We start from the raw sequence: 15,795 nt of genomic DNA on the forward strand, positions 1-15,795 counted from the left end.
AATAAGAACAATACCTAAATTGGTAAAAAGGAGATATTAATATAATTCCGGTTTTGTGGTTTTAAATGTCCTCAGATCAGTAGCAAAGGATGAAATTCAGAAGTACTAATGCTTCCAGATATCAGTTGTCTTATTATATTTTTGTTTGTTTGTTTACCTATTCACCTTTCATGTTGCTTATTTCTTCTTCTTCTTCTTTTTTTAACTTGAAAGACTCCCTATTGCTGAAGAAAGTGGTCCAAAATTAGACTCTTCTAACGAAGTGTATATCTCACATCTATGGTATGTAAAGTAGAATGTACCATATAATAATTTTTACTTTCCTGTTTTCATATAGGTCTCTTTGGTTAGCTTAACAGCAAATGCATTGGGTTACTCTGAACTTGGTGCCATTAAGTCCCTTAGGACACTAAGAGCTTTGAGACCTCTAAGAGCTCTGTCACGATTTGAAGGCATGAGGGTAAGACAACGTGAAAGTGTCTGGAACTATGCATGCATATAAAGAATACATGCATGCACAACAAGGAATGACAAGTCCATGCAGAAAGGCTGCACTATCTTTTTATCGCATATCTTTTACTAACAGATAAGCAAAAAGCTTCATCCATTCACCTAAATCCATGTGCAGTTATCACATAGAACTTACATTCATTAAGGTTACTTTACTTTCTAGCCAATCTCAGGAGTTTTTCATATGAGTCTTTGAAATTGCCAACTATGAACTCTCTTAACAGAGTCCTAGTAATAAATAAAATGTAACACAATTGTACTGATTTCTTTACTGATAAATATATCAAAATATTTATACAGGAATCTAATTTAGCATTAGTTAACAAAACCATTTTCTCCTAGAAATTGAACTTCTTTGTTTTTCATTACATTTTATAAACTCCCTTTAATCTAACCCCATTGAATTTCATGAAATGATACTACAGATACATTCATATCCACTAGTGGTTTAAATCTATTTCTGAGTTTGGCTGACTTAAAAAGCAAATCAAGTTATTTGATTCCTCTATGAAGTTATTCTTTTTGTAAGGTAAATGCTTCTTCTATTTCAACTAATCTCTATTCAATATTCAATACAATGTATATGAAGTTATTTCTTGCTACTCTGAGTAATTTAGAGGCCCTGCTTACTATTCATCTCACTCAAGAAGGCATTTTGACTTATTTTTTCATTTGTTTATACCTTCTGTTCCTTAAAGCCACTGAATACAAACTAACTCTATATGCATGTCAATGAAATATGCTTTAAGAGAATGCTTTTTCCTGCATCATGGAAACATAAGAGGAAACAATGCAAAATCTTTAGAAAAAATCGAAGATTAATGATGTCAAACTGAGGCTTCAAAATTCTTTTCCTGAAATTGTATTCAGCAGACTATCTATCTCCACTTCAGAATGCAGCAGAAAATACATTGCTAACCAATGATTACTGAATGAATAAATTTCAGCTTCATGCAGCAAATTGACTTTTAACAGTTTTCTCCTCATGAAGTGATATTCAGCAGGGTAAGAGCTGGTCAAGTACCACAGAACATGCAACTATTTGATTTAGCCATTTTCTCTTTGTCTTTCTTTGTACATACTGTTCATGAACATTCAGATAAATGTATGTGGTTTTGTGCAGAGAAATGTTGGGAAACTGCTGTCAGCTTTATGTTTTTAATGATGTTCTGGTCAGCTGCAGGAGAACTGGGAGACCAGTACAGATATTATGCAGGGAGGAAAAAAAGTGCAGCTATTAAAATTATATTGGAAGGAAAAACAATTTCTAAAAAGATGTTAAAATTGATTGCTAAATGTTTTATTCATTTTTTCTGTATCTTTACATGATCACCTTAGTAAATTTTCCACTTACAAGATTTAGGATATTGATGCATAAAGAAGCTGTTATTAAGGTACCTGTTACTTGAAATCTATTTACTGCTTTCCCTTGCTGCTTGCTGAATAACTATGAAACTCTGCCAGGAACCCAATCATATGATAGAATTTCAGCTACACAACATGAATAATTCATGAGCAATTTACTGGTTAGGAATCACAGAGAAGCTTGGAGAAGCAAATAGGCTTCAGCTCTATCCTCCAATATTAATGACAGTCAATGAAGTACCTGATTCCAGTCACTTAGCAGGTTTGACTGGCCAAATATATGGAGGCCTTATAGTTGCTACTTGCACTTCTGAAATAGTGGGTTTTTTCCAAAGCACTTGGCAAGTATTCGAAACAGCTCACTGACAATTGTTGGCATTACTTTGTGAATGACTCACGAACAGTAAAAAGATTCAAATAATAAATAATTGACCAGCTCATAAGACTATAGTCAAATTAAAGTCTTCTCAGAAACCGAGTTCATGTCATAAGAATTCATAAAAAGAGACTCTTTTTTCTGTCTGCAGAAAGCAAAGAAAAAGCAGCCCTCTTGGCTTTCTTATATTGCTCATACCTACACTGAGCTGTGATAAAACAGTTTTTATTCAGCATGTATTTAAATTTTAATGTTTACCTATCCTCAAAACTGTGCGAATTTTGCACTGAAAATGTAAAATATCTGAAATATTCCACAAGAGGCTGTAGATATAAGAAGCTCTGCATCATTTTGTAAAACAATTTGCTAAGTAGTTAACTACTTCAATTCAATCAATGTTTCTCTTAAACAAGTTTTTCATTCTGGTGAATTGGAAGAGTGCAGCATTTCACACAGTCAGTACATACTAATGACTATTCTGTTATGCCTAAATATGAAACACGCTTCAGATTTTAAGTTACATTCTTAGAAGTCTTCAGCTATACACTTTAGTTACAATTAACTTTATAATTATGCTGTTTCATAATTCTCTTTCCAAAGTGAGTATAAGATATATGAATCACTTTCACCAAAATAGGGTACAGGCGATCCATAGCTTGTGCTTGCCTTAAGCACAGAAATGAATTCTGCCATATTAAAGGCATTTAGAATATCTGCTAGGATACTGAATTTTGAGAAATTTTAATACATTCTATATTGAATCTCAAAACTAACTCCACCCAGATGCTGGAAGGCAAAGTAAAGGATTGCTTTAATTTATTTTAAATTTCTGTCTTTATATTATATAGGGTTTATATTCTCATCTCAATTAGTGTATGTACTAAGCAGAAGTAGCTGCAAACTGAGATTTGAATATACCCATTGCTTTTTGTTTAGCTTTTTAGTACTTGCAGTATAATGCTTTTGCGCTAGTTCTGAATTGGTATGCTACTTGAAAATGTAGAATATGGAGTACATTTGCTTTGCTGAGTTAGAGAATTAAGTGACAATAGAGCATGCATTTGTGTCTAACTTCACAAAATAAAGCATGTCATGCCGTGCTTGATTTATTAGAGAAATAGTAGAAGGCAGCAAACAATCTGAAATCCACTTGCACTTTCAGTTTTGCATGCCTTATGCATATTTCTGGCTGATGGCTTTAAACATTTACTGTATTTCAAATTTCCAGTCCAATTTCATAACTTTTAAAATCTAAATTAGACTATTTGATGTCTTAAATCTCCTCTAAAAATCAATGGCTATTCCTTAGATTCCCTTACCAGGAATGAGGCATTTCCAAGAGTACTCAAAACTTCATTAGTATGAAAGAAAGACTTTTCACATATTTGAGTTATAAAACATAGCATCAAGTGTCTGTCATTACAGATTCACAACTAATAACAGGCTATATATTTCTATTTCATATAGGCTACGTTTCAGTTTGGATGGGGTGGTTCCCCCCTTACCTCTATTGTGGGTATAGTATTTCCCCCTTTTCTACCCTTAATGAGTACAGTCTGACTAATCACTACATGTATATTAAGAGTTAGGAGGAGAGACAACCTCATCTGCAAATCCCAGCATACCAGTAAAAGCAGATTCTATATATTCATCCTCCACTGCTTCTCAATTGCTTTAAATCTTTGGAAATAATTCTTTGAAATTTCAATATTAAAAAGCATGAAAATGAGCAAATTAGTGTTTTTCTCAGCTATTTTAAGATTATTTTGTTGTTTTTTAACTGAGATAAAAATTGACTTTCTTTAAAAATTTGAATCTGACTTTTATATTATTTTGGAAAGATCTATGCTTTACCCTGTTACTCAATTTATACCGAATATACTCAAAATAACCTTAATTTTTTTTAATATTACTCTTAATGCATTAAACACACTCCAAAATACTGTGATCTGAATAGTCACAACTACAGATACTTATATAATTGCAGTTTAAGTTTTTTGTGTAATTTAAAACATCCTATATATTACATTAAGTAAATCATTCCACCTGTATATGCACAATATATAACATATAAAATCCCATCTTGGAATCTGAATTCAGTCTTCTTTGGCTTGTGTTGGAAGCTAGTTTTCATAATTTTTAAATAAAAATTATAAAAAAAAAATTATATACAAATATATTTTTTATATAGAACAAAGAGTATTATCTTTCTTAGGGTTTAAAAGTGTCCTGCAGAGACATGCCAGTGATACAAAAATTTTGCATTCACTAGAATCGTTAGCAAAATCCACTTGTAAGAACTACAGCCCTATGCAAGCCCAAACTGCAGGAGGGTGTCACTAATGCAGGGGTTTTTATAGCTGCACTGTCAATGATGCATCAGTAGCAACCATGTTCAGTGTAAGTTTAGCATCTCATCTCACACTTAAGAATTATGTATTCACTCTCAATGAAATGAGTGAACATTTTCTGCAAATTTCTCTTAAAAATAGAGGAATATAGTTTGTTGATCTAAACATCATGCACCAGAAGGATTTTTGAGCACTGTGACCTTATTCATTAACTTTGAGTTTTGAGGAAAGCCTATTAGATGTTTTGTGTCTCCTGAAAAGCAATTAAAAAATGTATAAACCTTGAAGTCTCTCTATATAGATGTTCATAAATCATACAGGAAACATCTTAGTAATTTTATAGACTGTAATTCTACAATAAGGCAAGAACTTATGAAGAATTACCTTATATAATTGAAAATTATAAAATCTTTTTCCAGTTTCATATTGGTTGTACCTTACAGAAAACCTGTACTGTTAGGACCAAAATTCAAAGCAATTTGAATGGAATACATAATATAGTTTGCATTTTAATTGAAAATGTTACAGGGTACATAAAAGTTGACAACATTTCATTAATGAAACAAGGAGGGCAAGAAGTTGGGGTTTTTTGCTTCATCCAGTGAATTACAAAGATACTCTTCCCATATCAAGTAATTGCTCTGTTTTCATGCTCGTGTCTCTTTACAATATTTACCAGGCTTTCTCAAACTAATGGAGCCCTGTGATTTATTGCTTGGCAGATAATTATGTTATTTTATAATACATTATGTAAAATTATGTCTTTTCTTCTATACTATCTTCAAAAGTACTTTTTGCATTCTTGATTTCTGGTGAGGAACAGAATCAGGCTGCTCCAGAATCTCATCTTCTGTTAAATCCAACAGTGTAGCTTGCTTTTAATAGACTGTTACGTGAATAAAAAATGCTAGTGTTGCTACTTTAAACAAGTTAAATTTTCTTATTGAAGCTGGAACAGAACTTCAGAATCACCTAGTTGAACCTCTCTGCTAACAATTGTGCCATTCCAAGATATAAACTCACCACCGAGGAGTATGAAATTTCTCCAGCATCAAGTGTTGTAAAGATAGTCGGTGCATTGTTTGAGAAATTATTTTCCATTTTCCATTGTATAGTAACAGTTACAGAAAAGTAGAAAATACTTCAATTGTCTTGTTCAGGGAGTGATTTTCGTATCCTCTGAGACCTTTTATCTCTTCAGCTTTATCTGTTCATTATTGTTCAGATTAAGATTTTCTTGTCACTCCTTGACAGGTCTCTTTGGTTCTTTCCACCTGCCTGACATAGCATACTCTCAGCTAAGTCCAACTTTTTTTACAATCACTGTTTCAAATGGTACTTTTCTAATAATCTTCACTGTATATTCCCAATACAGTCTTCCCTGTACTCAAAAAATTGAAGCCAGTGTCATAGATAATTTTTTTCAATTGGCTCATACATAGTGCTTCTCATGCCTAACACTGATAAAAAGCATTCACTGTTTCTTTCAGGAAACAATATTTTTTGCTTTTTTAAAAAATTGCTTTAGATAATAGTATAGTCCCATCATAATTTACTTCTCCAAACTTTTGATTTACTAATTTTTTAGTGATAGTGACTTATAGATAAACATTTGTTTGCAAAAACAACAGGGATTTTATTTTTTTCAAATTTCTTATGAGTTTTCTAAACATTTTTCCAAATGTTATTTAATTCTGACCTTACATAATCCTAGATCATGTCATTAAAAATAAAATGTATATGTAGACATAATCAAACAAATATATACAGAATTCAGGCAAACTGTGTAGCAAAAGTAGAAACCAGATTTTTACTATACATCTATTAATGGCAAAAGCCATTAATTACCTGTAATTTGGCTTGTAAGATAGATAACAGACAGAGCCAGACTCTTCTCAGATGTGCAAAAATGGCAACAAGACAACAGATTTAAGTTAAGGAAAATTCTTAGTTGATAGAAAGGGTTTTGGGAGGTTTGTGGTTTAATTTTTTTCATTTGGGGAATGGGATTTATTTTTGTTTTTGTGGGACGGGGTTCTTTGGGTTGGGATTATTTCCTCTTTTTGTAGTCAGGTAAATACTGTAACAATAGCATGTAGTTAGTGGATTATAGATCATACATTCCTTTCAACATGGTGCATGGTGTACCACTCTGATTTCCATTTGTGGGACAAACTTATGAAAATTAGTTTCTAGCAAAAAATCCAATGAGACAAAATAGGAGTAATTAATTGAAAATGAGAAAGTTTTAATTACTTAGATTATTCTACATTTTTAGGTTCCTAGAACCTAAAATTTCTCCTAGTTCCTCCGTAACCATTACTTGGATCGTGTCAAGTAGGTTGCAGTTTCTCTCACGGATATGCCTCATTTTCATTCACTGTTGCCTCTACAGCCAGGTCATAGCTGATCACCAAGCACATGCAGCATGCTTCTTCCCAGGGTACCACTCCAAGCTATTCAATGACAGTTTCTAGTTTTGAGGTAAAAGAATTATTGTAATCTCTCTCTCAATTCCTTCTCTCTCTTTCTTGCTTTCCTGTTCTGTCCTCATCTGCCAGACTGCAATATCACATATGTTTATCACCTGATATAAACATTGATAAAATGGAATAAATTTTTATTATTATCTGTGAATAAAATTCCCATCTCCAACAGTGTTGTGGCAAAGTAGATATACTTTATCCTTTCACTATAAAGAACTTTTATCCTTAGACAGCCATTTTGTGAATTGACAGGTAACCAGGGCGACCAGCAAAACACAGCTCAAATGCAAAGAGTAAATTTATTTCATTACCTTGCCAGCAATGCTGGGAGGCAGAGACACACGGGGACACAAGCTCCCTTAGGGTTACTTCATCCTCCTGGGGACAGCAGGGCCTGCAGCCTGCCCCAGTATATGAAAGGGCTTTGTACATGCACAGCTTAGCACAAGGCTGTGCTTTTTTGAGCTGTTTGTCTCCCAGAGGAGGCTCAAGCATGTTTGTGAGAGTGCATTATGTCTACACAGGAATTCTACTTCTCAAAACAGGCAGAGGATAAACAACACTAAGCATAATAAATGGAATTTTCCCACATTGACATGCTTAGCATTCCCAGATGCAAGTTCACTTTGTGAGAAACTATTCCCTCTTCACCAAATCTTCCAGTTTTAACCTTTCCCTCCCAACAGCCATATTCAATCCAACTCCACACGTGCACTCAGATGAGACAGGGTATATTATGTGGGAATATTTTTCCTGTACTGCATTGCCAGTTATTTTCCTTCATGGGCACCTCCAAACCCCACATTATGCAACTGTGGCAGAAATCCCAGGGCCTCTGCTGAGGGTCTCTCTTAATCCACAGCACTGGGCCGTGTTTTCATTCTGTCTGCTGGCCCTCAGGTCCACTACCTCCATTGCTTTTGCTACAAACATTTATAACTGACTTAGCTGCTCCTAAATTAAGCCCCATGACCGTTTCCTCTAATCCCACTGACTTTCTGCTGTTATTACTTGTAGAAGAGGCTCCTCTAGCTTCAGAAAAAGGCAGTTTCCATCATCGATTTTACAGTACCAGGGAGAACAGAAAGCCATTATTACAGCATCAGATAATTAATCTTCTTGATTAAGGGGTGGGGTTTCTTCATGGTCTGCCTCTGATGCTCTTTTGATCCCCTGCCTGGGATAGTTGCTGTATTTTTACATACAGTTATTCTGTCCTTTCTTCCCTTGCCTCAACTCTTCTTTAAGAGAGAATACATTTGTTTGTTACTTGATACCCACTTGGTCAAGTCAGCGTGGTTTCAGAGTGTTCTAGACTTCCTTGTCTGTTGTCCTCCAGGTCCTTCCCTATGAGCACGTGGTAAATGCAGACCCCATTGTCACCTGTGCCTACATCTGTGTCCACTCATGGTGTGCCTCCTGCCATTCCAGCAGTCTTACCTATGTGCTGCACCAAGAATCCAAACAATGTCTACTTGCTCACTTCTCCATCTCTCACTGCAAATGTTCTCTCGGGCAGCTCTTTGGGAACTTTTCCTATTTAATCATAAAATTACAAAGTTGATATCTTCCAAGTGGAGGCAAATAAAGTACTTCTTAATTTTGAGTAGAAAAAAAGTTCTATAGTCTCCCTTTCCATCCCAAAGATGGTAACTTCCTCCTCATTTGCACCAGGAAGAGCGTTAGGAACTTCACAGAATCTGCAAAAGTTATGGGGAAAGTGGCTAAGTACTACTAAAGATTTTTCTTTGTTTGTTCACAGATTTCAGGAGGTCCTGATATATCCATTACTCAGCTCCAATGTAGGAATTCCTGGAAAGTCTGTGGCAGCTGAGGTGTCAGGATCCATGGGAAATACGTTCCCCTGGCAACTAAAATACATTTATATCTCACTATGTGTTCAGCTATGTCTCCCACAGCAGGGGTCAGTCTAGTAAAGCTTCCTTATATTCTATTCATACAGCAGGGATAAGCTGGTGTTTTGTACAATCCCCATTACACACATATGGACAGTTCTGACAGCAAAACTGATTTTTTACTCTTTTCTTTGGAGATTTTTTCAAAAGAAGATACAAACAGCAGCCATGAAAAACATCTGGATTACTAATTTGCCTTGACAAAAATTCCTATTGGCCAGAAGATAGGGCATACAATTAATATTGCAGTAGTTCTCTTATATATAAATCTGATATTGGAAAATAAATGTTACATAAATTTAAACATGAACAATTGTGTATATATATGAAATACTGCTTTCTTCTAGAGCAGATGTGGTTTTCCAAAATTGTGTTTTCCCCCTGGATGAATGTTGACTGAAATGTAAAATAGTCTAGAGCTCCTTTGTCTTTTTAGGCATCAGTTGTTCTTATTGCTGTTCCACCTACCTGAAGCTATAGGAAGGTGAACAAGCAGAATCAACTTGGGCTTTTTCAGCTTTGCTCACTGGAGTCAGCCTGACCAGCAACATCCCAGCCTTGAGGAAATGCATAGGTAATTTATAAAACCAAAGAAACAAGTATGCAAACATATTTTTCCAATTTACTGGCATTATATTCTGTATCAAGAAATAACAGAAAATAGGCCCAAGAGAACAGCCTCTTTTAAAAGAAAAAATGCATTTTGAATCATGTATATCTGATCTAAATTTAAAGACCAAACAAAAAAAAGACCTGTAGTTGCCAACATTCTTTTAACCTTCTACAGACTCTTTCTAACAAGATGACAATGGCAATTTTATTTGCTAAATTAACTCATTAAGAAATGCTAATTGATCTCTTTTCTACACTCAGTTCACTTTTCAATTGGTTCTCCCTTTCTTCTGCCCATTTGCTGTAACTTATGTGTGTTGTCTGTGTGTGTACGGCTGCAGTCTTGGATATATATTAAATTAATGTCCTGGTTATCCTAAGATACCTCAGCTAATTCCCAAAGCAAATATAAATAAATAAAAAAAAGTGAAACAGCAAAAACACTGTTGAGGCTATTAGCTCCAAGTGTATGTGTTGAAGCAATTAAAGACCTCTTGCTAAGGAGGATTTTACAGTCAGCTGAGCATCTGACAATGTGTAATAATACAGTTTTACATTATAAATATGATAGGGGTAAGGCTCAACACTGTTGAGGAAGAAAAATCAAACAGAAAAAAAATGCATAGAGAAAAACAACTTCTAAAAGTTTTAATTTTCTTTTCTTCTTTTCTTAAAAAACCTTCCAGGGGGACTGGATAGCTCAAGGGGTTGGTAATAGGATACAGAGCCTTTCACCTCTAGGTCACCAGTTCGCATCCAGGCCAGGTCAGTAGTGACCAAAAATTGTTACCATTTGATGGGTTTTCAGTGACCTCTATGAATTAAGTTGTTGGAAGCATTGCTGGAACAGTTGCTGGAAGCTGTTCTCTTTTCATCCAAGAAGATGCAGCTGATCTTTCCACAGTCTCAGTGGTGAGACTGCATTGCCTGTTCATCTAAAAATTTTCAAGTGCAAGACACACTGATGCATTTTGTAGAAATCTTTTTTTCTACAACTATTATCAATGCATAATTGTTGTAACAGTTATTGTTGCTGTTAATATTCTGCTGCCTGTTCTGGATCTGTGCTGTGGTTCAATGGACCAGGGTTGTTATAAAGGTAACTGCTACAGGCACTCAATTTTTGCAAAACCATTCTTTGTGTGAGCAGAGGTAACCTTAATTCATTTGAGTTGCAGAACTAAATCCCCATCTTTCTTTCTTGACATCTTTATTTTCAGGTTTTTCATCAAGACTAAACAGATGAATTCAATCAGTATAACACATCTGGAACATTTTTAGGAGTGGAGGAAAAAAACCACAAACACTAGCTGGCCTAGAATTTCAAAGCAGCAATAGCCTAATGCAGTGTCATAGATCAGGTCAGACTTGGAACAAATTTCAGAATTTCTAATTCCATTTCTAATTTTTATGTTGTTCTCAATTCTATGAAGATAAATAGTAACAGATTTATTACTGGGATCTTTTTATCACCAAAAATACAAGCAATATAAAAAAAATAAAATTAAAAAGTCCTAAATTTAAAAAATAAAATTGTGGTTTTATAGAAGATATGGATTATTCTGCTACAGAAAGGTCCCATTTCTGCTGTCTGGCAATGGAGGAGACCGTTCTAATTGAAAAGAAAATATGCCCCAAAAACAACATTTCTACCTAAGATCTCTAAACAGGTCCTAATTGCTGCCCATAACACTTGGAAGGAAGAGGGGAGGAGGGTGCTGAATGACAAATAACACAACCACAATATTCCTCTTCCAAAGGCCTTCTAGAGGCTGTGAAATACAGGGAGTAAGATTGAGCAGTTCTTAGCTTGCTCACAACTATGTTGGTAGTGAGGAGAATGTGTCTATAGTGCAGGAAACAGAGATGGACTAAGACAATATACTCCAATATCCATGCCAATCCTTTCCTGCCTTGCTGCAGGACTTAGATTACTGAAAGTCAGAACCCTACTTCATATTTGGTTTTACCTTCCTACCAGGTCCCAAAAGTTTACAGAAGAAACAATGTCAACTTTTAAATAAAACATAACTTGTAAATGAGAAGCTGGAATTGGATACTTGAGGAAAAATAATTGCTCATCACTAAAGTTTTGATAGGTCTGACAGACACATGTAATTAATTTCTGTATATATCAGAAAAATGCACCTTTTTTTCTACATAAGCTATATTGACATCTTGTCTGCAAATATCTAAGAAGGTAATTCCCCCCAAAAGTAATTCAAAATGCAAAATCAGAAGTCCTAAATATATATTTTTCTAGATAAATGAAGGGTATTTCTAACTTAATTAATGAAACAACAAGACTGGAGCTTGAAATAAATTATGTTGATTCAAGTAGACACATATTGCAAACCTGTCTTGCTTTCGTATACAAAGAAATTAATCTTTGTTATAATCTTGCATGGAACAATAAGGCAATAAAGTTATGTCTTTAATTCGCGCATAATTATTTTATGTAGAGCTTAGTTTCTAGATTCATGGCATTTGTATTTTCAGCTTAAATTTCAAAACTTTGTTGATCAAATCTACAGGTTGCCATTTTGATTTAAACATTTTTTAAGCTATAATTTCATTCATTTTTAGAATTTTATTACGTCTACATTTTTCATTTAGCATGTTTTTCTTTTTTATCTAGAACAAGTCTATGTCAGGCATCATCGTACTACTGCCAAGTCTTCTCTTTTGTTTTTCTATTAATTATTTTCATTATCTACCTTATTTTCTTTTCATTACATGTACTAATGTTAATAATTTAAAGGAATGATGCAATGCTACAGTTATTAATGTACTACTTTAAAATTTATAATATTAGTTTCTGAATAAGCATTTATTAAGGAATGGTGAAACAGTATACAAAAATGTATTGCTGTAAATATGCTTATACTCTTTTCTCTTTCCCCCTGTATTTGTGTACTAGGTGGTTGTGAATGCCCTTTTAGGAGCAATTCCATCCATCATGAACGTGCTTCTCGTTTGTCTTATATTCTGGCTAATTTTCAGCATCATGGGAGTAAATCTGTTTGCTGGGAAGTTCTACTACTGTGTTAACACCACAACTGATGAAAGGTTTGAAGTCGACCAAATCAACAATTTTAGTCAGTGCGAGGAACTCATAAAAAACAATCAAAGTGCCCGATGGAAAAACGTGAAAGTAAACTTTGATAATGTAGGATTTGGGTATCTTTCTTTACTTCAAGTAGTAAGTGATCACTCTTTATATACCTTTTCCTGTTTATATGCAGTAGTGAAAAGCAATTCTAGCAACAAAGAGACAAAACATTTACCTGATGATTTTTATCTGTGATTTAGAAGTCCTGCTACATGGGTAATTGATTACTCTTTTCATCATAAGCAGCAAGTAGAGTCTACTATGATGAATAAAGAATCTTTAGGACATCTAGTGACACAACTTCCTACTTCTGGCTCCCTTAGTTCTTTAACCACTTCTAACTTTTAAAGTTTCTAGAATTACCTGAGAGTGGTATTCAGGTATCTAAATATTTTAAGTTTTCCAGTTGCTGAAAAAAAATCTCCATTGGTGTGATAAAGTCACAAAGAATTCCAGGTAATAAATCTCATCTCAGGTTTGGGGCTGCCGCCAGGGCAGATCTAATCTGAAAAGCAATTTCTCATTTAGAAGAGAAATAAGAAAAGAAAAATAGCATTTGATACTATAATCTATGAAATATTTTCCTGATACTCCTGTGCAAAAGGACCTCAGAGTTTATATAGCAAAATCTGAGGGAAGAAGAAAGAAAATATATGCAGAGAGATACTAGAAGATTATGCCTTCAATATCAAAAATGGTGTCACAACACTGTCTATCTTTGTATTTTGAAGCAGCTACCAATCTGACCCAGCTTTAATCAAGAAAATGCTGGACTTTTACCTACATTGTGTACCTTCAGCAACTTCTATGTAATTTTTTTTGAGGTTACTATCTAAATCTGCAGTATCTTATGCTTCATTTTTATTGCTTTTAAATAAGTTCCCAGATTTTCTGTTGTTTATACAAAATCTCAGTAAACCAAATCATTACCATGATGCAGTGGTATGGACATTGTCCTGCACAAGGTCTAAAACAATAGTTCTGAGCAATGTGAACTGCCTCTCCCAGCTCATACAGCATCTTACCTGTGTGACTGGTAAGTCTGTACATTTAAATTTCATTATGATTCCTCACTTTACTTTCACATCAGGAAAGAGTGGAGAGGGACCAATAGTATTAAAGAAATAAAATACTGAACTGAATACAATTTGATTTTGATAACTAAAGATTTTAAGGACTTACTTTCTTTGCCTTATTTATGCACCCAGGGAGTCAGAATGCTTCATTACAGATGTTCAGGAGAAACAAGACATCAACAGAACTCTTTCCAAGTAGTTTGCAACTCTCTTTCTAGTAGTAACCTATTCTACTCTGGGACACAAGTCCAGATTCATTTCTTTCCTGGCTTTGTGGCTGCAATCAAAAAGCTACTTGCTATTTCGGTGTTTTGGCTATGCATAGATTATTTCTTTTATTTATTAAAAAGACAGAAAAATTTCCTTACATAATGACTTAGATTCTTAAATTATTGGATTTTTCGGGAGGTAAATTAGGAGAAATTTGCCATTGATTCACACAATTCCAAAGGGAAAAATAATCTAGACCTACCATAGAGGGACCTTCTCTCATGGAGGATGAGCCTGTTTGTTTGTGCAGTATCTACAATGTAGAGAACTGACAAGAACATGAGACTCTCATGTAATGATGGAGGATTTTTTTGTGTGAGTAGAATGTTCATGACAACAGCACTTAATTTTTCTATATTGCTAAAATGCTTGTAAAATCATCAAGACCTTTTGGTTTGACATAGCAGAAAAACCAGGGGCATTTCTGTCATTGAACAAAACATCATCCCTGCATCTTTTAGGGTTTGGTAAGTAAGCCAGTAGTAGTGATTGTGCAGTTATGGAATTATAAGAGACCTAGAATTGAGAAAGAATAATATCAGCTTGATTATCAGTTAATGCAGCAAAATGTAGAGAATCTTATGGTTTTTGAACAATGAAAGAAAACAAGAAAATAATGCCACAATTCATAACTGTTTGAGATTCTTACATTGCTTTCTCAATCAAAAAACACTGATAAGGCGATTTTTTATTTGATGTATAAAGTACTTTGAATCAAACTCTAGAACAGGACTCCAAAGCAATCATGTCAAAACAAACATGAAACTTGAATAGGTATATCATAGTTCTAGATTTTCTTACCCTTCCTAAACAGCTTGCAGCAACAGAAAGAAGACTAAATGCTAAAATATGACTCAGTTAGAGGTACACATTACTGTATCAGAAACAAAGATAAAGCTATTGAAAGCTAGCAGTTGGCCTAAAATTATATACTGAGCCTGAAAAATCTGATTATAAATCCATGATTGCAAGTGGATATGCTTTCTGTTTGCCCAAAGTGAACATTAATGGCTTTTCTACTGAATTCATTTGGTTCTGCACCTCAACAACCTCAGGCACAGACTTTTACTAGCGCTGGACCTGAGAAAATAACCCCCAGGAGATCAATGTCATTTTTCTAAAACCAGTTTCTGTGAAGAGTATCTATGCATGAATTACTGATACAAGGCCAGGAGGCCAGAAAGTAAATACAGAAAGCTTCCTCTTATTCCCCATTATTTCCATTCTCCACTCAGCCCTCTGGCTCATCCCCTTTGAGTCAGCCAAAGAATTCTGTAAATCATTTCAGCTTTTCTGGGTTACAAGAACCATAACCTTACTAACTGTATCACTAACTGGAGTGAATAATAATGGAAATTAGAACGAAAACAAGCCAAAAGAACTTCAAATCAAGGCACCGAGGGCTTTATTATTCTGGGAAAGACATAAATGAGTCCTGTGAAAAACTTTTTTTAATGTCTCCAGCAGTATATGGGTCTGTTCATCACAGAAAACTCTTCTTTTTTTAAGAGTGATATGGACAATAAACATATATATTTCATACAGAAACACTCAAAAGCAGGGAGATAATTTCACAAAGAAGTATTCTGGGCTCAAAAAATGCCAGTGTGTGATAGTCACTTTAAGCAAAAGAGCTTGTTAGAGAGTTCCTTTCTGGAGTTTACTTACAGTGCTGGTGAATGAGTGGCCTAGGAAAAGAACATTACCTATTTTTTAGTTGA

General features: G+C 34.4%; 1 protein-coding gene across 7 annotated transcripts in view; it reads left to right on the plus strand.

The window, feature by feature from the left end:
* The window catches only part of LOC135308932 (sodium channel protein type 1 subunit alpha), an 89,564-nt gene that overhangs the window by 63,652 nt on the left and 10,117 nt on the right, over nt 1–15,795 (plus strand). For 5 of the 7 annotated variants that reach the window (XM_064434595.1, XM_064434594.1, XM_064434598.1 and 2 more), the window contains 2 exons: nt 338–460; nt 12,537–12,818. In XM_064434595.1, coding sequence (XP_064290665.1) covers nt 338–460; nt 12,537–12,818 — 405 coding nt within the window. The remainder of the gene's footprint in view (nt 1–337; nt 461–12,536; nt 12,819–15,795) is intronic. The other 2 variants (XM_064434599.1, XM_064434600.1) reach the window with 1 other exon arrangement.

Source organism: Passer domesticus, chromosome 10 (genome assembly GCF_036417665.1).
Source record: "Passer domesticus isolate bPasDom1 chromosome 10, bPasDom1.hap1, whole genome shotgun sequence".
Taxonomy (NCBI): domain Eukaryota; kingdom Metazoa; phylum Chordata; class Aves; order Passeriformes; family Passeridae; genus Passer; species Passer domesticus.